At 42.9% G+C, this 21,301-nt stretch overlaps 1 protein-coding gene, 1 long non-coding RNA gene and 1 other non-coding gene across 8 annotated transcripts; 1 reads left to right on the forward strand and 2 right to left on the reverse strand.

The window, feature by feature from the left end:
• Window positions 1-564: 564 nt before the first annotated feature.
• Window positions 565-683, reverse strand: LOC147627701 (5S ribosomal RNA). Its single transcript, XR_015268412.1, has one exon. It is a non-coding gene; the product is annotated as a 5S ribosomal RNA (ribosomal RNA).
• Window positions 684-6,678: 5,995 nt separating this feature from the next.
• On the reverse strand, window positions 6,679-7,305 carry LOC147627702 (uncharacterized). Its single transcript, XR_015268382.1, has 3 exons — window positions 7,189-7,305; window positions 7,013-7,111; window positions 6,679-6,926 (listed from the first exon to the last, which is right to left on the reverse strand). It is a non-coding gene; the product is annotated as an uncharacterized LOC147627702 (long non-coding RNA).
• A 3,411-nt stretch (window positions 7,306-10,716) lies between these two features.
• On the forward strand, window positions 10,717-19,860 carry LOC147627703 (pentatricopeptide repeat-containing protein At1g11290, chloroplastic-like). Of its 6 annotated transcripts, none has more exons than XR_015268315.1 (3): window positions 10,717-11,379; window positions 16,207-19,052; window positions 19,164-19,860. XR_015268315.1 is itself a non-coding variant. In XM_086814649.1 (2 exons), exon 2 carries the CDS (start codon window positions 16,187-16,189, stop codon window positions 18,908-18,910), a length of 2,724 nt encoding a protein of 907 aa, XP_086670775.1. In that variant the 5' UTR covers window positions 10,717-11,379; window positions 16,080-16,186; the 3' UTR covers window positions 18,911-19,860. The 6 variants fall into 6 exon arrangements, 2 of the variants coding, with proteins under 2 accessions (XP_086670775.1, XP_086670774.1); XR_015268316.1 differs by having other exon boundaries at window positions 19,167-19,860; XR_015268317.1 differs by having other exon boundaries at window positions 16,207-19,022.
• The last annotated feature ends 1,441 nt before the right edge of the window (window positions 19,861-21,301 follow it).

Genomic DNA, 21,301 nt, shown 5'->3' on the forward strand with positions numbered 1-21,301 from the left:
AAGTCCCATACAAGCAAAAGCAAATAGATGACTAATCAACAAATTGAAAGAATTATCTTCGTGGCCTATTAAAACAACGACTAATAAAATAACGAGAAGGGATAGATATACACCAGACGACCGAGCTTTTCATTTCACTGCATGAAGGTTGTGAACAGTAGATAGGTCTCCTGGAGGTGTCATGATTTGACATAGGACAATTGGATCAGCTTGAGCCCTTGGTATAGTGGATGTGGACAATTGGATCAGCTTGAGCCCTTGGTATAGTGGATGTGGATAATTCCCCCTCGTGAGACACAGCAAGAAAGAAGAAGAAGAATCACGACAATCAACCTTCATGACATTGGTAATGTCATGAAGCACTTTCCTTCTTGGAGGCATGATATACACACAAGGAGTATTCAGAGCTAAAGCTTTTTGCTCCATTGCGGGTAGCTACTGCTTCTTCTTCTTGCCTTATGCTGAGCCTCCAACATTTCATTAAGAGGAGGGCACGGCACGCAGGGGGATGGGGGGGCGTGACAGCACGGCTCCGGGGGGCACAGTGATGCTCCGGCCCAAAAAAGGGTGCAGCACCAGGACTTCCCGGGAGGTCACCCATCCCAGTACTGCTCTGGCCCAAGCGCGCTTAACTGCGGAGTTTTGATGGGATCCGGTGCATTAGCACTAGTATGACCGCACCACATCAAAAACCGTGAATCCAAGAGATTACAACAAAGAGAGAGGAGCAGGTTTCCCGTATCGTGAACATTCCACGTTTCCAAGACTCCGAAAGGGGCGTTTGCAAGAGAGAGTGCACAATGTGGGGGGCATCCAAACAACACCCTTGGCAGAAAACATTCCTCCTCGCACATCCTTCCAAGTCCACCCACGCAGACACTTGGGCAAATACGCCTCCCCACATCCAGACGAGTTCACCGCGCGGCGCGGTCGTTCAGGCAAACACTCATGCGTGCATCCATCCGAGTGCGTGCGCACTCGGGTCCACCACAAGACTTCTCACATTGTCCCTCCCCCTACCCCCTTTGTCTGGGAGGGGGCACTCGCACTCCCAGGAGATGCGCAAGCGCACCGTGCGAGCACTCGCGCTACCGTAAGGCACACGAAAGCTCGCCCCGTAGGCACAAAATCGGCCAAGGCAATCTGTATTGCCTCTTATTCTGGTGTCCTGTCCCATCTCCGACTTGCACTAGCACCTTCTTCATCTGTCACGCTTGCATGCCGCCCTTTTTCTTAAAACTCTTGTATTAGTTTATTAAAATGCCTTTAACCTTTGAAAGTTCACATGGGTGGACATTTTTATGAAGTACCCCGGGCCCAACTGGGTGGCACCCGCGCCGGTGTGGGCACTGTGTGGGGTGGGCACCCCATACGGGGTTGGTCATATGGGGTGCCCACCCGTGTGGCCAATATTTCGTGTCCCTGTAATTCTCCAGCTCTTCATCTCTACAAGTGCTACACTTTGATCAACAGGCAAGGGCGACCCTCAGGACTATTTGACACCCCTTTTTTCAAAGGGGATCAATGGCGGACATTGTCGCTCAAAAATTGAGGATCGGGTGGGCTCTCGGATTTTGTGATCCATGTGTAATCCCTGAGAAATCCAAGTGTGAATGCTGTGTGATCCCATCTTGTGATCCCTGTGTGAACTAGGGGTGACGGCGGGGGTCAGGACGTGCTTTTGTCAGCATTAAAGAGGGTGCGGACTTTAAAGCAAGGCATCTTTTTTGAATTAAAGCTCCTTTATCACCCCCTTTGGATCATTTATCCCCATTTGGCATTTGGCTCCCTTTAGTCTCCCTTTAGTGGTGAGGCCTATTTCTGAGTATAATGTGACCTATTAGCAATGTCATCCCGGTGTGAACCTTGTGTGATCTTGATGTGAACGGGTCGGCTTCTGGTTTAAACAATGATGGGATTTTTTTAGTAAACTAGTGCAAGGTTAAAGTTATCAACTATTCAAGGAGTGTGTTATGGCATCTTTCTTTGCAAGCAGTGATCTTGACAGACCGGTGTGGTCATTTGAGGATTTTTTGGGTGTGAATCAAGTGAGTATGATTCTGACTTCTCTACATCCAATGATAGTATTACTGACAGTGAGCTCTCTACATCCAAGGACAATATCGTTGAAACAAGCTCCAATGAAGGCCGTTCATGCGAAGCCCCAAGACCACCTCTCAACTTGGAGATCAACTCAAGTATTTTTTTCTGCTTGATCCACATTGGTATGTTTCTCAACGATTTTACTCCTTCAACAAAGCAAGTTACAACTTAATGAAGGGAGCTCTTGAAAATAACGATTCCACGAGATTAGAGGAGATAAAGGCATGTGACAGCACAGGTTCTTTGGATCTCAAGCGATGGAGAAAACTACGGGACAATTTGCGGCTACAAAAGAATGAAGATGGGTGCTCTAACCTATGCTTGGTCTCTTCACCACATTTAAAAACATCCCATATAAATGAGTGGGCCACAATTGTTAGAGAATGTCACATGGCAGAAGATGGAGTATCCCACCGTGATATTCATGACACTTTGTGCATGCTCAAGAGCGCCTGGTGCATGGATATAAGAAGGCAAGGCATCCCAATACAGTTTGCAAAAGATCTTCTACATAGCTGTAGTTGTTCGCATAGTGAAGATTCCAAAAAAGTGCTTAGAACAAATGGTATTAACAGGTTGAACACAAATCTAGCAAAACAGGAATACGTGAACATCGCAGTCTCTAATTTGGGTCAAGCACTAGATGACATTGTCATTGAGCACAAAGTATGGCTAGTGTTTGTTCGCTCCAGAAATAGTTCATGTGGAAAGAAAAAGGTAATTGACTATGCATGTCATAGAGGCAGGGAACCTCGAAGGCAAGGAAGCAAGAGAAGGCTAAGAAAATCAAAAAGGTGTGGATGTCCTTTTTGTGTTGCAGTATGTATTGACCATGTCTTTGATATTGCTTCCATCACTTTGTATCCCTATCATCACTTAGTATCCCTATCATCAAGGACATGTGCCAGGCTCACGAGAAGACTTGTATCATCTACTTGTGCATCAAAATGTCCTCCAATGTTGTACAAAGGACTTGTTTGATGTGGGAATTCCGCGTCATGTGGCAAAAATGTCCTTGTCAAAGGAGAAGTTGCATTATAATAATGCCTCTAATGTGGATAAGGTAATCTACAGGTTTTTTATGACAAATAAGACAGCAAGGTACAAAGCATACTAGCACATTCCTCTCACTGAATTGGCAATAATGTGATGAACAAACGATGGCATTTATTGTCTTTTGTAAGGAGGCTATCTGGAGATGATTGGGTTGCAATGTGGAAAGAGGTACAGCTATTGCAAAAACAAGGCAAGGTATGAAATTTAGTTGGCCATGTGTGTAAGGTGCTAGGCCCAGTGCAGCTTGAAAGTAACAAGATTTTCTTGGCATTGCAGGTGTGTTATTGTCAACCCTACAATCCTTCTGTGAAGGTTGCTGAAAAAAGACCGTTCATTGTAATAATTCAAGATGAGTGGATGCTGCACATGGCAATGCGTTTTTCTTTGAACAACTCATGGGCAATTGACAGTACATTTAAAACAAACATTTTTGGGCTACCATTGTATGCTGCAGTATTGCCCAATCAAAATGGAATTGGCATACCTATTTGGTTTATGTTATGCACAAATGATCCAGGGTCTGAACAAGAAGCAACTGCTCTCCAGGTTACTCTCAAGACAGTGCTATCTAGAATGAGAGATATTCATCCAGCTGCCTTGGTAATTGACAAGTCACACATGGAGCTTGAGGCTTTCAACAAAGTGGTGCAAGAAGATCCTTATTGTTGGATAGACAATGGCTTAGGTGGCCAACAACAAGTGGCATGCCATGTCCTTCTCTGCTGGTTCCATGCAAAGAAAGCATGGGTAGAGAACTTACTCCCAAAGATATTCATTGACTTCCAATGTAATGCTTCTCATTGGTTACCATACGCTTCATTAATGTTTGGTAATGTATTCTGCAGGTTCCCAAAGGAGTCCCAAGACCATCTCTACTCCTCAATGTGTACCCTTTTGAATAGCTCTACGGAAGCTGCATTTGAGCTTAACTATGAAATTCTCTTGCAAAATTATGAGTTAAACACAAATGTGCAGAGATATGTTACAAATGGTTGGTGTGGGAGTGATTGCCCTTGGCGAACTAGATGGCCAAGATTTGGTCGCCTCTTCAATTATGGAAATGTGGACACTACAAACCTTGTGGAGAGACTATGGCAATATATAAAGTACACATTATTGAATGCACAGATTAATCGATCTATTTTGGACTTGGTACATGCAATCATTGGTGACTCGCAAAGTGGCACTCGCATGGGTGGGACCTTATTAGAGTTTTTCAAGCAAAAACAAGAGATAGGTACTATGATGGTTGCTTTTGCATAGTAATATGTTCACTTCTTAACTTAACTCCTTTGCTCCTCTCTTAGTTGACTCCAGACGATTCAATATCTATGGACATACTCAACAGCAAACAAAACGTTTACGGGAAGGAGAAAAATTGTTGCAAAGATTTGAAGAATGGCCTTCTTCCGTGATTGCAATAAATGAGCTAAATTTGCTATTCAAGATGTTAAGTGCTTCATCTAATAAATGGTATCATGTCAGTCTGCAGACCAATTTTTGTGATTGTCCAGATGTTGCAAGCAACTGCAAGCATCTATATGGCCTAAGGCTAATCATTGAGAAGCATTTTTGTCACCTGATTCCAAACCTCCCAGTCATAGACAGCGCAAGAAGTATGCTTATGGAGGATACTACTAATGTTAGCGAGGGGCACATTCAAAACATGCCTGAGATTAGTGTTGCATCCTCCAGTCTTTCAGAACAGAAGAGTCGTGTACTTGCGAGCATCAATGAAATAAGAAGCATGCTCGATCAAGTTGAAGTGCGTGTGCAAGAGAGTGACTCATCTCAGCTTGAAACTCTTTTGGACCATCTCAAGAGTTGCACATCCATCCTCATGGATGATCCAGCACCTAGACAGATCAAAATGCCCACTCAAGGAGGCATCCATCAGATACAGGAGCATGTCACAAGCACGAGGCTTGGCCATGGGGTGAAACACATACAAAGGGCATCTTCAATAAGTGAGGAGGAGCAAATAGGAACTTGTCAACCCTCTAGGCCACCTCCAGGCCAAAAAGACTCACCACAACATCAACATGGTCGGAAACGAGTGAGATTCCCATAAAAACCATGGATTTGGTGTCCCCATTGTTGCTCAAAGACTTTTATGCTGGACCCTAAAGTGACCATAACTTGTTGCACATGCCATGTAATATTACCCTTGACATCAAGGCAGGCCCCAAGTGGTGGCGATTGTATTCTTGTTGGAAAAGTGGTAAGAATATGTGGGATCTCCTCTAGCGTTACTGCTAAAATTGTGTCATGTGATCCCGGCGCGGTGATGTAGATCAAGAGAGATGCTTTTCCTTGGCTCAAGATAATGGAGACATGCTGCGCAACGTGTTGGCCTCTAAGTGGATGCTTGTTCTCTTGTAATCAAGCTTTACACAACTCCATCCTCAATGAATTAAGAGTCTTGCTTTCTTTACCGTGTCTTTATGATCGTGGTTCACTTCAAATGAGGTTTTCATTTCTGTTATTATTTTTCTAAAGTTGTATGTTGTCGGGTCACATTGCCATGAATTGATGGGGTTCAAGCAGTGTTAATCACTCTTGGTTCACAAATGGTTCACACAAGGTTCACACAGGGTTCACAACTCTGTAAATATTTTCCCAAAGGTTCATGCTCTCGGGTCACATTGCCTTGAATTGATGGGGTTCACACATGGTTCACACATGGTTCACAACCCTGTGAATATTGTCCCACAAGTGCATGCTCTAGGGTCACATTGCCATGAATTTATTGGGTTCACACATGGTTTACACATGGTTCACAAATGGTTCCCACTTGGATCACACATGGTTCACACAGGGTTCGCTACCCTGTTAATACTTTTCTAAAATTGTATGCTCTCAGATCACATTGCCATAAATTAATGGGGTTCACTCTTGGTTCACACATGGTTCACACTCGGTTCACTCAAGGTTTACAACCCTGTGAATATTTTCCCGAAGGTACATGTTCTCGGGACTCATTGCCATGATGAGTTCATTGGGTTTACACATGGTTCACACAAGGTTCACATTAGGTTCACACAAGTTTCACTTTAGGATCACACAAGGATTACAAGCATGAGTATCTTATTCACATACCCTCTAAGGATTATGTTCATCTACTTAGGAGCCCTTTTTGAGAACAAAGGGAGTACAGACCATTGTCTGTCTATTACCCACAACCACTCACATTAAAAATTGGCATAAGTGTCTTCTCATTCACAACATAATGGAGTTTTCCATCAAGGAAGATTTACAATCCATAAAGACAATTTGTTTCCTAAAAAATTATCCACGACCACTCACAATTAAAATTAGCATAAGGGACTTCTCATTCACATCACAATAGAGTTAAATATCAAGAAAGAACCACAATCTTTAAAGAAATTGTGTTTGCCAAGAAATTATCCACAACAATTCACATTAGAAAGAAGCATGAGGGACTTCACATTCACAACATAGTAGAGTTATTCATAAAAAACAAGAGAAGATAAGAAACAATGCAAATTATCATTGCCAAAATATTTGTCATAAGACAACCAAGTTTGTCAATAAGTTTGCCGTGATACAAACTAACTTTGCAATAATGCAAAGTATCATTCCCAAAATCGTTGCCACAATACAAAATGAGTATCATGTGAAGCCAAAACTATGCCGACACAAAGAAGGTGAACTCATTGTATCTCCAAGATCTTTTTCTTCGCCCATGCGGCCAAATCTAGCTTCAACTGCTCCACGGCCTCATGTTTGAACCAGGTCCTAGTCAACTGCACACATAAGAGAAAATAAAATCGAATGAGTACAACTCCTTAATTGTGAAACTTAGAGATAAGACTCAAGAGAACCATCTTACATAGCTCTTCGATCGTTTGCCGTATGCCCCCTCAATCATCCGTTTCATGTAGGCCATGACATAGAATCCACAATCTATAGCATTAGGCTGTTGCGGCACCTACCAAAGAATCAAAGAATGAGTGAACCAATACAAATTTTCATGGTTAGTGATCACAAGGGTGCCAGGATTATTACATGTGGTTTCTCCAAGGTATCCAAGGACTTCCTTGGCCTCTCCATAAACTCCCTCAATGAGTTGTTAGAGCAATGTGAAGCCATGATTTGCAAAGCCCTAAAAGCATAGTTAGTGTAGATGGTAAAAAAAAGGTCTTTTTTGTTGTAAGATAACAAAATAAGTAGCCAATATGTACCTGTAAAACACATGACAAATGAGTTGGAGACACTACCCTTGAGAGTGGACAAGATATAGTAATCCATGAGTCTCCCACGGACAACGCACTATGGATATTGTTGTACAACACAAAAAGTTACCAATGATGTCTGTAGAATGAGAAGCAACAAGAACACATTAATCCATTAAGCATCCTAATAGATAGTTTGAACATCAAAGGTACTAAGTTAGTAGACCTACCCATCCACAATTGGAAAGAAAATAAACAAGTACTTTGCCACATCTACCTCTCCAAAGTAACTATCAAGCTTTTTTGCCTCTTGATTTCGACATGCCTTCATAAAGGCCTCGATAAAGGCATACCAAAGGCTATCACAAAACCATGCTTTTTCGAAGACATGGCTTGGCATTGTGTTCTTGAACCACCTATAAATGAAGCGGTTCATTGATGTCACACCTGTGCAATATACATATGCATATGGAAAAGATCAAGTCTTTTTTAAAAAATAAACTTACATATGACACAAATTCATTGTCCGTGTCGATGCTTTTTGAGTCACAATTGACTCCAAGAGGCTACCATCAACCTCAACAACTTGATTCGATGCATGAGACACAAACTGAATAGCAAGACCACTCTCAAACCTACATAGTGAATAGCAAACTGAATAGCAAGACCACTCTCAAACCTACATAGTGTAAAAGACGTATGATCATACGTCTTTTAATAGCAAGACCACTCTCAAACCTACATAGTGTAAAAGACGTATGATCATACATGCAAGTAGAAAATGATTCACACATGAAAGATAAAAGACTTCTATTAAATAGCCTTACCTCTTAATGAAATCATCACATTTCAAAGGTTGACTTAAGTTAGTATCTATAGTTGTGCTTCCATTCGCAATGACCACGGTAATGGGAGCACTTGTGCTAGATAGAGGGGAGTCACTAATAATACTAGGAGACCCAAGCCTTATGGATATGCCAACCTATGCAAAATTAGAGAAACATACATATCCATTCTACACTTTATGAAAGCAACGTTTACATAAAGGAATTTATTTTTAACACACCTTCGCTTTTTTGGCCATTTGCGCACGAGTTGCAAGGGGAGTTTCCATTGGCTCACCGATTTGCAATGAGCACAAGATTCGGCTTCCCTCGAAGAACGTACGAGCGCTATCCTCTTTCATAGGAGCTAAAAGTGGCCCTTGATCGTCAAAGCTCGCCAACTTCTCCTACAAAAGAGAATGAGCAATATAAATTTAACGACAATAAAAGAACCTCTGCCACGTTGTAAAAAAGAATGAAAAAAAAGCATTAAGCCTCTGTCAGGAGAGTATTACCAGAGTGACTACTTCGTCACGTACTTCATGTGATCCATCATTTAAAGGATTGGCAGCGGGTGTGGATGTTGTTGCATTATCCTTCGCTATTAAGCGCCTCTAAATTAAGAAAACACTACTCAAAATGATGCAAACACACATGAATATAATGCACTACCAACCAAAGCAATTATTCTATACTCACATGTTTCTCATAGCCTTCAGCAATCCGCTTGTTGATGCGACTCAAGCGAACATCCTTTCCCGTGAGGTATTTTTGCATTGCACTCTCGACCTTCTCTCTAATGTAAGTATCCTTGCTTTCAAAGCACGATCTTTCATCATCACCCATTGCGTCCCAATCCTCTTCAGCCCTCTTTTTAAGTCGAGCTTCTTGAGTCCTCGTGTTTTTGTTGAGCTTTTGGTCCGGATTTTTAAAGCGTGCACGACATTGCTTTGTGTACAAAGCTCTTGGGGCCTCTTGAGTGCGATGACCTAGAGGACGACCACCCTTTTGCATAGGAATATCTACATTGATATGATGCTTTTTGCGCAAATGGTCCATCATATCACCTCGCCTGAGGTATCGTACATTCAACCTGCGACACTCCTCTGTAGCAATGCACAAACGAGCGGTATGACCGTTGTCAAGCAAAACATCTTCAAACAATTGTGTTTCATCGGTGGCCATCGACCTTATGAAAAAAACATCATACATTAGTTGACTTTTCTTAAGCATGTGAAGCTCATCCACAACTCAAGTATGACTCAATGACTCAATGCAAAGGTAATTAAGCGACTCGATGCAAAGACGCACACACACGACTCTCTCCTCTCTCACTTATCGAGAGCAGATTCTATTTGGTGCGCTTTTACTTTTTTCACTTTTTCTTAGTGTCATTTATAGCATAAGTGTGGAATGTACTGCCAATAATGTATCTAATTTGTCTTATAGGCCAACTTCAGCCTCAAAAGGTCATTAATGTGACTTTCTTACTTCCCTTCTTTATATACCAAGATGAATCCAGGATAAGCCCAAATTCACCTTTAAACGAAAGTGCAAGGTATAGACTCATGGTAGCCATCCACAAGACCATATAACCATTAGCTCCATCATGCATAGTATTGACTATACTACAACATCCCTACTAACACCGTCAGCGCCTAATAGCGGTTTAGAATTAGGTACCAATATATGCTCCCCCACACACATGAGCATACATCAATACAAAGTTCAACAGACTGAGTTTCTGTATGACTTCGGAGATCAAGGGCAGACTTGGCCATAATGAAACCTATCACTAATAGAAGCATTAAATAGGAAAAATTAGCACAAAAAAGGGGGATGATAGGGCATATGCACCACAGAAAGATAGGAAGAATTAGCACAATATCAACTGGTCGTAACTCAGACGAAAACTTCACACTAAAGCCAGAAATAATCAAGAATTGATTAGGGTGAACTAGCAATCTAGGTGAAGCTTAATCAATTCGATTAAGCTCAGGTTTTGACTGAAAATGAATAAAAAGAGAAGGGCGAACCAACTTGCAGAGCACTTACCATCGCAGTTTGGAGGTGACCGTCGCGCAGCTGGTTCACACTGTCGCTCAACAGCTATTTTTCAGAGGAGATTGCAAAGCCTCAATTGCACTGTCTCGCAGTTGGTTCGCAATAGTGCAAGAGGCAGCTGGTCCTGAGGAGATTGCAAGGCGGAGCAGCTGGAAGTAGGTAGCGCCTATGATAAGCTGGTCCGCAAGAGTGAACTAGGTAGCGCTCAGCAGTCGGTTTGTTTGGGAGGAGCAAGGCGGAGCAGTTGGTTCGGCATGCGATTGAAACCGGATTGCAAGAATCATCGGCATAGGAATTTGGAAAAAAAAAATATCAATAACGCCGGCCGGGGGCCGTTTAATACATTTTTAATCCACTGACCCGTTTTTAATACGTTTTTAATACCTTGAGAATCTCACGCCTCCGTTTTATATCCCTTGAGAATCTTTAGATTCTCACTCCTAATCTAACGGTCCGAGAAATACCAGCCCTTGATCCATCCTCGAGATGTTGTGCCACATAGTCCCGAGGCAAGGGCGACCATCTCCTACATTTCGTACGCAGAGATTGAGCTGGCGCTGGTACAACTGTACGACCAGCCATGTCAGCAGGCCGTATGCTGTACGGGGACCTTTGTCAATCTCTTCCTCCTCGTTTCTCCTTAGGGCCTTCCTCGATCCATGCTCCGATCATCGCGCGCATCTCTTTTGCCATCATAATTTTGAAAATTAAACCAATTTATGGGTTTTTGCGACAGCAGCAGCAACCACCTTTGCTCTTCCTTTCCATCTCTCTCCCTCTACGCGCGCATTGATTTGGGTCTAGTTTTTCTCCCATTTCCATTATCTTGCAACTACCATAGCCATGGACATCTTGCAGCAAGCTATCCCCACCCTCTCTTCCATGCCCTCTTTCATAACCCACGACTCTTTAGTTCCCATATCCGAGTTGCCCTCTATCTCTTTCCTGTCTTTCAGACAGCATTCACACAGCAAGGTGCCAACAGCCTCTGTGTTCTCTCGGAACCCTAATCCTAGCAAGCCCACGAAGGTAAATGCAGATGAGAGTGAGCGGATGATCCTGCGTGATCTCAGCAAGAGGGTCTCTGACCAGGTCCTGAAAGACAGACCAAGTAGTCACCAAAAATACACCCCCTGGTATGCACCTTATCTCTCTCCTTCTCTAGATTTATTTATTTCATTATTTCTAATCTGTTTCTGTGTTATTATATACTTGAAACAACCCTTCCTGTAGTGATTTTTTTAATTCAGTGAGTTTCTAATACGCTGTTGTAAAATTAAATAATCAAAATTGAATGTAAAAGAAAACCTGTCCTGTTGAGGGATCAATTCAGCGATTTTTAAGTACCTGCTGCTGTGAAGTTAAATAATTAATTACTATTGGTCCTGCTGCTGTGAAATTACATAAAGAATCAATAATTTACATTACAAAAATTAGACATTATCATCAGTCCTGATGGAAGTTCCATCTGGTATTTAGGATAAGGTCTTCAGTAGAGATGGCTACTGTTCTCACCAAATGTCATGGATTGAAGTGCTGATATTGATGAGTTAGAGGTGATAGGATAGTAATAGAAGATTGAAAGAATTTGATAAAATCTTGTTAATGCTTTGAGATTGAAATGATGATGATATATTAAACATTATGTCCGTCAAGGGATTGGTCCATACTTTTTCTTCCCAAGAAAAAATCCTTCATTGAGAAAAACATCCACTTGCGCACCAAACGGGTGAGGATAGTGGGCTTTTACGATCGCCATTGGCACATTGACCCGTCCTCTATGAAGATGGCTGATGATCTGACTTGGAGGCTTTGGTTTTGGAAGAGCTGCCCTATGATCTGCCTCTGGTCTTGGTGGGACCCGGCCTGCCATCTAGAGCCCTTGGCATTCCTTTTCCTCAGTGCCCGGCGCATTATTTTCCAGGAGCTTGATGGCACTTTGGCGGCATCCAATCACTGGCAGACCCATGGTATACTCCCAAATCTGCTTATAGATTACTGGCACAAGTTTTGGGATAGCTTTTTCCCTAGGAAGATTACTCTGTTTCTCTGGTTCCTAGCACATTGCAGCCTTGCGGTTGGCACGTGGCTTGCCATTGCGGGACGACCCTCCATGTGCAGCCGTTGCTTCCGGAGCACAAAAAATCTTTTCTTTTTGAAATCTGGTAGATACATTATGGCCAGCCAGTTAGATCATTTTGTGGAGGACAATATCACCCGTATTCGGCGTATGCGGGAAGAGGATAGAGATAGGGACCATGTTGGGGCTTTGGCAGATAACAATCCACTGTTGTCTGCGAGGGTTGAGGATAAGTAGGATATTGATGCTTTGATGAATGAGCTTGAAGAGTTCCATGCTTTGCAAAGGGACCTAGATGTACAGACGGTTATCGAATCAAAGTCTCATGTCAAGGCTGATGTAGTCACTTTTCATGTAGTTGTCCAGTAGATGGGAATTGACAAACCTCGAGAGTCGGCTGTTGCTTATTTGAAAAGCCATGGCGATGTTGTTTCCCATGATGAGAGCAAGTGGGTCTTCACACAATAACCTCGCAGGCTATCCCGTGAAGGGAATTTTGATGATGTCATGAGAGGGCATGCAGCTCGCACCAGTGATGTGAGAGGGCATGCAACCCGCACCAGTGATGTGAGAGGGCATTGTTTGCTGCAGTCCCTCACATACGAGGTCTTCTCCCCTCTTGCTCGGGACATGTATTCTTGGTTGATGATATTGAGAGCAGGTCTATACCTGTGTTTCCTCTCCATCTCTCTCTCTCTCGCTCTCTCTCTCTCCCCTGTATTTCCACTTTCTCTTCTTCCACTGTGTATTCTATCAGTACCACTGTCCACAAGAGGTACACAAAACGGCTTTCAGAACATCATTTGGGCTATATGAGTATTTGGTGGTGCCATTTGGTCTTACAAATGCTCCCGCCACTTTCAATAAAATGATGGACATAATTTTTAGACCTCACTGCAAGTTCACATGAACTTTTTTTGATCAATGATGATATTATTATCTTTTCAAAGAGTGAGGCTGAGCATAAAGAGCATCTCGCCATTGTTTTTGAAGAGCTTAGGAAACACAAGTTTTTCATCAATGGAAAGAAGAGTGAATTCTTTTTGTTAGAGATCCATTATTTAGGGCACATTGTTTCAAAAGATGGTGTACGGATCCCGCAAAGATTCAAGCTATTAAGGGTTGGCCAGAGCTTCAAAATGTTCATCAAGTCAAGAGCTTCATTGGTTTATGCTCTTACTATCGTTGATTTATTCGACACTTTGCTTTCTTCGCTTCTCCGTTGCATGATTCGTTGAAGAAGAAAGTTGCATTCCATTGGTCTGATTCAGAAAGAACAGCTTTCCAAAAGTTGAAGGACGCCATTATCTCAGGGCCTGTTCTTATTATTCTCGATTTGCATAGACCTTTTGTGGTCGAGTGTGATGCTTGTGGAGATTGTTTGGGGACTGTTTTGAATCAAGAGAGACATGCAGTGGCTTTTAAAAGCCCCCGTTTGCAACATGCCGAATTGTATTTGTAGGTTTATGAGAAAGAGTTATTGGTCGTTATTCATACCCTTCAAACTTGGAAGCATTATCTTTTGGAGATTGAATTTATGGTAAAAACAGATTATTAGAGTTTACGACACTTTCTTACACAACCTAAACTCTCAGAAAAGCATCTAAGGTGGGCAAATTTCTTGTCCATGTTTCATTTTCAGATTTTGCATACTCCGGGCAAGAAGAATTTGGTAGCGGATGTTTTGTCACGTAGGCCTTAGGTGCATGCATTGACTGTCACGAGCTTGGACATTTCCTAGTATGAAAGGGGTCTAGTGGACTCCAGGATGTCTAAATATTTGGAAAGTACAAGCTTTGGGAATGGGAGATTATCCTAGAATACAAAGGACCACACTCCTAAAATTTAGAAGAGTTGCTATTTTTGGCCCGACTTCGATGGAAATTCTGTTCATGTCATTACATCTGGAATTGAGCAGATACCAAGAGTTGGCAAAGTGCCTGTGATAGAATGTCTACCAGTTGGGATATTTTTAGAGATAAAGTTTATGGAAGGACCTATCTCTTAGATTGGGACATGTGGCAAGAAAGTGGACCAAAGTGAGACAAGTGGCCTGACACTTGTTAGAAAGTGGATCAAAGTGAGACAAGTGGCCTCACACTTGTCATTTCAGCTATTGTGTGGCTCTCCACTTGTCATTGTAGCCTTCTCTTGCCATTTTAGCTCATGGGAGGCCCAAAGCTATAAATTGGAGCTCTCTCTTCATTGAGACTCTCTTGCTGCACACTAGTCTCTACCATTGTTACAGGCTGCCCTGATGATGGCTACTCTCTTTATCTCTCTCTTGAAGGCTGCCCATGAAGAATACCGGCTGTTGGGGACTGTTTTGGAGGCTTCCATCACGAAGAAATACTGAAGGCAAGGGTATTTAATCATTTATTATGATTTCTAGCCATTGTACTTGTTGTACTAGCCTTTGTACCTACTGTACCAGCCATTGTATTGGCTGTACCAGTCCTTGTACTTGTTGTACCACCCATTGTACCGGTTATACCAGCTTCTGTACTTGTACCAGCCATTGTACCTGTTGTACTAGTCACTATACATGTACCAACATTTGTACTTGCTTTACTTGCCTGTACCAGCCATTGTACCAATTGTACCAGCCAATGTACCTGCTGTACTGGCTGAATAGAGAGTTGTACTTACTGTACCAGCTCTATTGCATGAAGACCCGTGGTTTTTGGGAAAGAATCAGCACCCACACGGAGGTATATGGATTATGTTGTTGGCTCGGCATTTCTGCAGCCTTTGTTCCGGCTTGGTTGCCTTGTGTTGGGCTGTGTTATGGCATTTGTATATGGATAATCCGGCATCTCCCGTGGGGAGAGTAAGGCCCTCAAAGCTTGTACATGATATTATTCTCCTTGGGTAATAAAATACTCCGGGGGGGGGGGGGGGGGGGGGTTGGCTCATTCCGGCCTCTATGTGGTATCACATGTGCAAGATCCATTTTTAACATTTGTGGATGTTTTGTCCAACTTTTATGTTTTATGCAAAGTGATGATGGATATGTGTTAAGGTTGTGGCCATGTTTAAGTGTTTTGATATGCTTTGATGGTATCAACAAGTGTGTCAAAGGCCCTAGTCCCCCGGGCACCGCCCACTGTCTGCGAGTTTCATTGACTATCTCTTATCATCAGGACTTGTGAGGAATGCGGGATATGTATGCTTTGGACACAGATTGTCAGCTTATTTGGGCTAATTTGAATGATGGTAATGCTGTCCTATCTTATTCAATTCGAGATGGTTTTTCGTGGTATTATGTCAATGCCCATGTGCGTTCTTTCTTCTTCCTTAATTGCACACCACAAGTGATTAATCATATCAAACATATGATCAGGAACTTGAATAGGCAAGGAAAGCGGAACCATCAAGGGAAACATGCTCACACAGGACTCGCAAGCTTGATGGATTCCCTGGGCAGAACGCTAGGGCTTCCCTGACGATTCAACACCCACTGGCTAAAATATGTTGGGGCAGTTGAAGAACATGACCACTTCAACCAAATATGGCAAAAGGAGTTTACAAATAACTCCCTTCTGGTCTACACGACCATTGAGTCTAGTGTCTGTGTCCCCTCTCTTGGTTTTGGCACCATATCATGTGTGGTGTTGATTGAATCTATGATTGTAAGTGAATTATCTTAGTGGCACTGCCATTCACAATGTGTTGAGTATTGAAGATGTGTGCTGGGTGGTAGTTTGTAGATTGGCAACTTGTGTGTGATGTTAGACTTGCATCGTTTTATATCAGGCAACATATCGATATTTACTGGATAAAAGCAGCACGGCTTGATATACCCTTGCTATTAATTAGCCTTCAAATTGTGATTATTATGCTTGATTTGGCATGGCCTTAACATGGCTTTTTGTGCCATCAGTGAGCTGTGTTCCAAAGGTCCATTACAGGAGGCACTACAAGCTGTGGGACGTGAGAACTGGAGAGGAAGTCACTTTGCAAGTAGTGTTTTCTTCTGTCTTCTGCAGCGGTGCATCAATGAGAGCAATGTGGCAGCAGGAAGGGAATTGCATCATCTCATCAGAAAAAACGGATTCCAGTCGGATGATTTCTTAGGAAGCCATTTGATCCGAATGTTTACAATTTTTGATAGCTTGCCAGAGGCAAATCAAATATTTGGTTTATTGTCTAAGTCAACTGTCTTTCCATGGAGTGCAATCATGGCAGCCCATGCCAAGCTTGGACAGAACAGCCAAGCTCTTCAAGTTTACAGTCAAATGCACAAGTCGGGTGTGGAGCCAGATGAACACACATTCGTTACAGCCGTGAAAGCATGTTCAGATATTACGGCACTAACACAGGGCATGCAAGTTCATGCTCATATCATCGAAAGGGGGTTTGAGTGCAACGTTTTTGTCAGTAACATCCTCATCAGCATGTACATGAACTGTGGGCGGCCCGCTGATGGATGTATTGTTTTCAACAGATTGCTGAAGCAAGATATCGTATCATGGAATGCAATCATTGCTGGGTACGTACACTGCAAGGAAGCTGGAGAAGCTATTGAAATCTTTTGGCAAATGCAGCAGGAGGGGGGCATGGCACCAGACAAGGTGACGTTTGTGTGTGTACTACAAGCATGCTCCATGATAACCTTCCTAGAGCAAGGCAGACAGATCCACTCCCGTATCATTGAAAGTGGATTCATGCTGGATACAAAGATTGACAATGCTCTCATTGATATGTATGGAAAATGTGGGGGCCTTCAGGATGCACAGACAGTGTTTGACAAGTCAGTCAGGCAAGGAATTATGACATGGAGCTCTTTGATTGCTGGTTACGCTGAGCATGGGCATGGCCAGCATGCCCTTCACATTTTTGAGAAAATGCAGAAGGCAGGCATTGAACCGGATCCGGTGACATTTGTGTGTGTCCTAAAAGCATGTTTCCACCTTACATTCCTAGAGCAGGCAATAAAGATTCATGCTCATATAGTCCACAGTGGTTTAGATCAAGAGGTTTTCATTGGCAATGCCCTCATTGACATGTATGCGAAGTGTGGAAGTGTCCTTGATGCATGCATTGTCTTTGGACGAGTGCACCATCCAGATGTTGTAACATTTAACACCTTGATTACTGCATGCGGCCAGCATGGTCAGGGTCATGAGGCTTTCCAGCTTTTTGAGGAAATGCATCGGCAAGGTATGAAACCTGATCGCATAACGTTTGTGTGCATCCTGAGGGCATGTTCTGCGACACTAACCCTGGAGCAAGGCAGTTGCATCAATGCTTATGCCATTGAGAGTGGGCTTCACATGGATGTGCATGTCAGCAGTGCGCTCATTGCCATGTGTGTCAAATGTGGGAGCCTCGAGGATGCATGCAAAACCTTTGAGAGATTGCCCAAGAGGGATGTTGTGACATGGAATGCATTAATGGATGGGTATGTTCATCATGGGGATGGTGAGGATGTGTTTCAACTGTTCAGGAAAATGAAAGAGGAGGGTATGAAACCAGATGAAGTGACATATGTGTGTGTTTTAAAAGCTTGTTCCAGCATGGCTGCACTAGAACACGGGTGGCAGACCCATTCACTCATTATTGAAAGTGGCTTCGAGCCTGATGAGTTTGTCAGCACCACCATTGTGGACATGTATATCAATTGTGGGAGCCTTGACAGTGCTGGCATCGTCTTTGACAGGATACCAAAGAAGACGGTAGTCACATGGAATACCTTAATTACAGGTTTCACTCAGCATGGTCAGTATCACTTGGCCCTACAAAAATTCAAGGACATGCAAGAAGTAGGCCTCAAGCCAGATAGTGTGACACTTCTTTGTTATCTCTCTGCTTGCAGCCATGCAGGCTTGGTAGGCCATGGCTTTGGACAGTTCAAGTCAATGAAAAGGGATTACAACATTGCACCAACACTAGAACATTACAATTCTATGGTGGACATGCTCGGCCAGGCTGGACACTTGACTGAGACGGAAGACTTACTTGAAACCAATCCATTTGGACCTAATATTGTGGGGTGGACGTCTTTGCTCACGTCATGCAGATTGCATGCCAATGTGAACATCGGAAGGCGTTGTTTTGACCACATTGTCAGAGCAGATTCTGTGAATGCGCCCAGTTACGTGCTTATGTCAAGGATCTATGCCCAGGCTGGTATGTGGCATGATGTGGAGAATGTAGAAGAGATGAGACGGTATGCAAATGGGTGGAAAAAGCCGGCAAAAGCTTTTATAGAGGTCGATAAGAAAGTACATGGTTTCTCCGTGGGAGACACACGACACCCACAAAGTGCTGATATTTATGCAAAACTTAACAATTTGAGCATACAAATCAAGGAGCAAGAGGTGAAGTCACAAGGGGAGCTAGTGACCCTTGAGAGAAGCAAGGAAGATGCCCTGTGTGCACATTGTGAGAAGTTGGCCATAGCCTTTGGACTTATATGTACACCCTTGGGCACGACTATCCGAATAGCAAAGAATATACGAATGTGTACCGATTGCCATAGTGTCACAAAGGTAATATCAAGGATTGAAACACGGGAGATCATAGTGAAGGATGCATACCGCATACATCACTTCCAAGCTGGGGCATGCTCTTGTAGTGAGTAAGGCTAACAGATCAATACCGTTGCTTCAAGTGCAAGGAACTTTGGCATCATGCAAGGGGCCAGGGGCTGCACGTGTTAGACGTCAACGAGTTTGCTTGATGCTGGGCGATCAGGTGGTAAATCTGTCTAGCTTGGACATCAAGGTAGATATATGGGACGTTAATGTTGGTGAATTTCAAGTGGATAGTGTGCTAAAGTTTGTCATTTGTTATTACTGGGATCTGTAATTAACGAGTGGATTCTATATTTTACAGCAGCAGGGGAGGTCATTCAGCAGTCCATGCAATCAGTGGTTTCAATGCATCTTTCAGGGACCATGACCTCTGATTCCTTTAAGCAGACAAAAACTCTTTGCCTCTTGATCATGGCAGCTTGAGATGCAATGGGCTTCCAAGGTGATGCTGCAGGGACTGCTTTTTATGGTCGAGAAACAGGGCAGCTCCCAAACCCACCTGTGTCACTGGGTGGGGCTGGCATTTTGCCTCCCAGCTGCCAATTTTGGCCACATCCTTCTGCCTCCTGTATTGCCCATGCCTTTCCCCCCCCCTTCTCCCTCCCCTCTCCCTTTACCCATTTCTGCTACAGAGGGTTGTCAATTACACTCCATCATCGTCTCTGGCTAGCATTGCACGTCAATTTGGACAATCATGGAGATTTGACTAACAATGTAGTAGTGAGGCAAGGTCATTTTCAAGTAAGCTTTCAACAATCAAGGGCCAACTTCAATCTGCAATCCAGTGCTGGTAACTGCTTGCTTGAGAGTACGCCCAAGGATATGATGGCATAGTCCAAATGGATTTGATGTTCATGACAATCTGTAAAGTGAGGGTTGCTATAAGAAATCATGGTTGATATGCTTATGAATTTGATTATGGCATAGTCCAAATGGATTTGATGTTCATGACAATCTGTAAAGTGAGGTTTGCTATAAGAAATCATAATTTCAGACTAGTTGATATGCTTATGAAGTTGATTACTATTGCATATGTACATGGAAACCCTCCATTCATAATGATTATCCTTGAGAACAGTCCTAGATATATCATCACCCATAGTAGCTTATAGTGTTTGTGGAATGAGAAAAGTTATACACATGGTCTCATATTTTTGCACATGGTATCCTGCAATATTTGGAGAAAGAGTAAAAGGTCCACACACAATCTCATATAGGGATCTAGTCTAGCAGGCAATTGTGGACATCTTTGAGGATAACAGTTTAAATATATCACTGCCCGATAGTTTCATGCAGATTTTAAGAAACAAGTAAGGGACTACACACAAATCATTTAGGGATCTAGTCTAGGAAGCACCTGTGGACATAGGTCTGTTGACTAATGCTATACCATTAATTCTATGGGAGAGGTGCGATTACCTCAAAGAGTTTGTTAACTTGTCAATTAGCTATAGAGCCCGTAACCATTATGGGGGTGGTAAACCATTTTCTTGAAGAAGGTAGAGATCTTGTAATCAATTCATGCCTATAGGTTGATACTTGGTAGGCCTTGGTAGAGGGAAAGTCCAAGTCATACTCAGGTAGGACTTAAAACTCATTCTGTTGATTTTAGTAATAGGGAGGTAAGTGACGCCAAACTTCACAAGTGAGATCATAGAAGTTTTGGAAGATAATACAATCCATTAAATTTTTAATGTCATAAATGATTATACATTTTAAGAGTAAGCTCAAGCTAGAATTAGTTCATCAAAAGTCTCATAATCCAAGAGGAGGGGGTTAATAAGGCTTTTGATGAACTTTTGTATCTTCAAGTAAAAGCACATGAGCTTGGGAACACAAGGCAAGAAAGAGAACTTGAGTGAAAGGGATGCAACCCAAGGTCTAGATAATGGCACCAAGTTTCTCATGGCAAGACGGGGGCCAAAAATGCAAATAGCTCACTTATGTGGGGTGAGCAATCATAGCTATGTTTAAATTGTATACTATATAATGTTTTCTTGGACTAATGAACACACACACACGTGCGCGCACAAGTAACACCCCCCCCCCCCCTTCCCCCCCGCCCACTACCTATTGGGGGCACTCATAATTGAGTGGCACTTTGCTCTTCTAGAGCTGGTCAAACCTTTTTTTTTTGGGAAATAGATCCTTCTATTAGTTATACGAAAAACCAACTAATAAGCTGAAGTACATGCTCATAACCTCCAAAAGAGGAAAAACACTAGTGAGGGTAGTCACCTCCATGGTTGGCTACTCTCAAAGGGAACTACCTCATACAAGAGGGAGCAAGGGAGGCATGGAGGGAGGAAGGGAGCGAAGGGGGTGTGCTGGGGTGGGGGGCAAAAAACAGTGGCCTGTAGTGCCAAGTGAGGTCACTGGCACTACTATTTGAGAGGAAGGGGCCCTGCTAGTAGATGTGGAGGAAGGCCTCTCGATGTC

Source organism: Cibotium barometz, chromosome 20, assembly GCF_041138505.1.
Source record: "Cibotium barometz isolate CiBa-2024 chromosome 20, ASM4113850v1, whole genome shotgun sequence".
Lineage (NCBI taxonomy): Eukaryota > Viridiplantae > Streptophyta > Polypodiopsida > Cyatheales > Cibotiaceae > Cibotium > Cibotium barometz.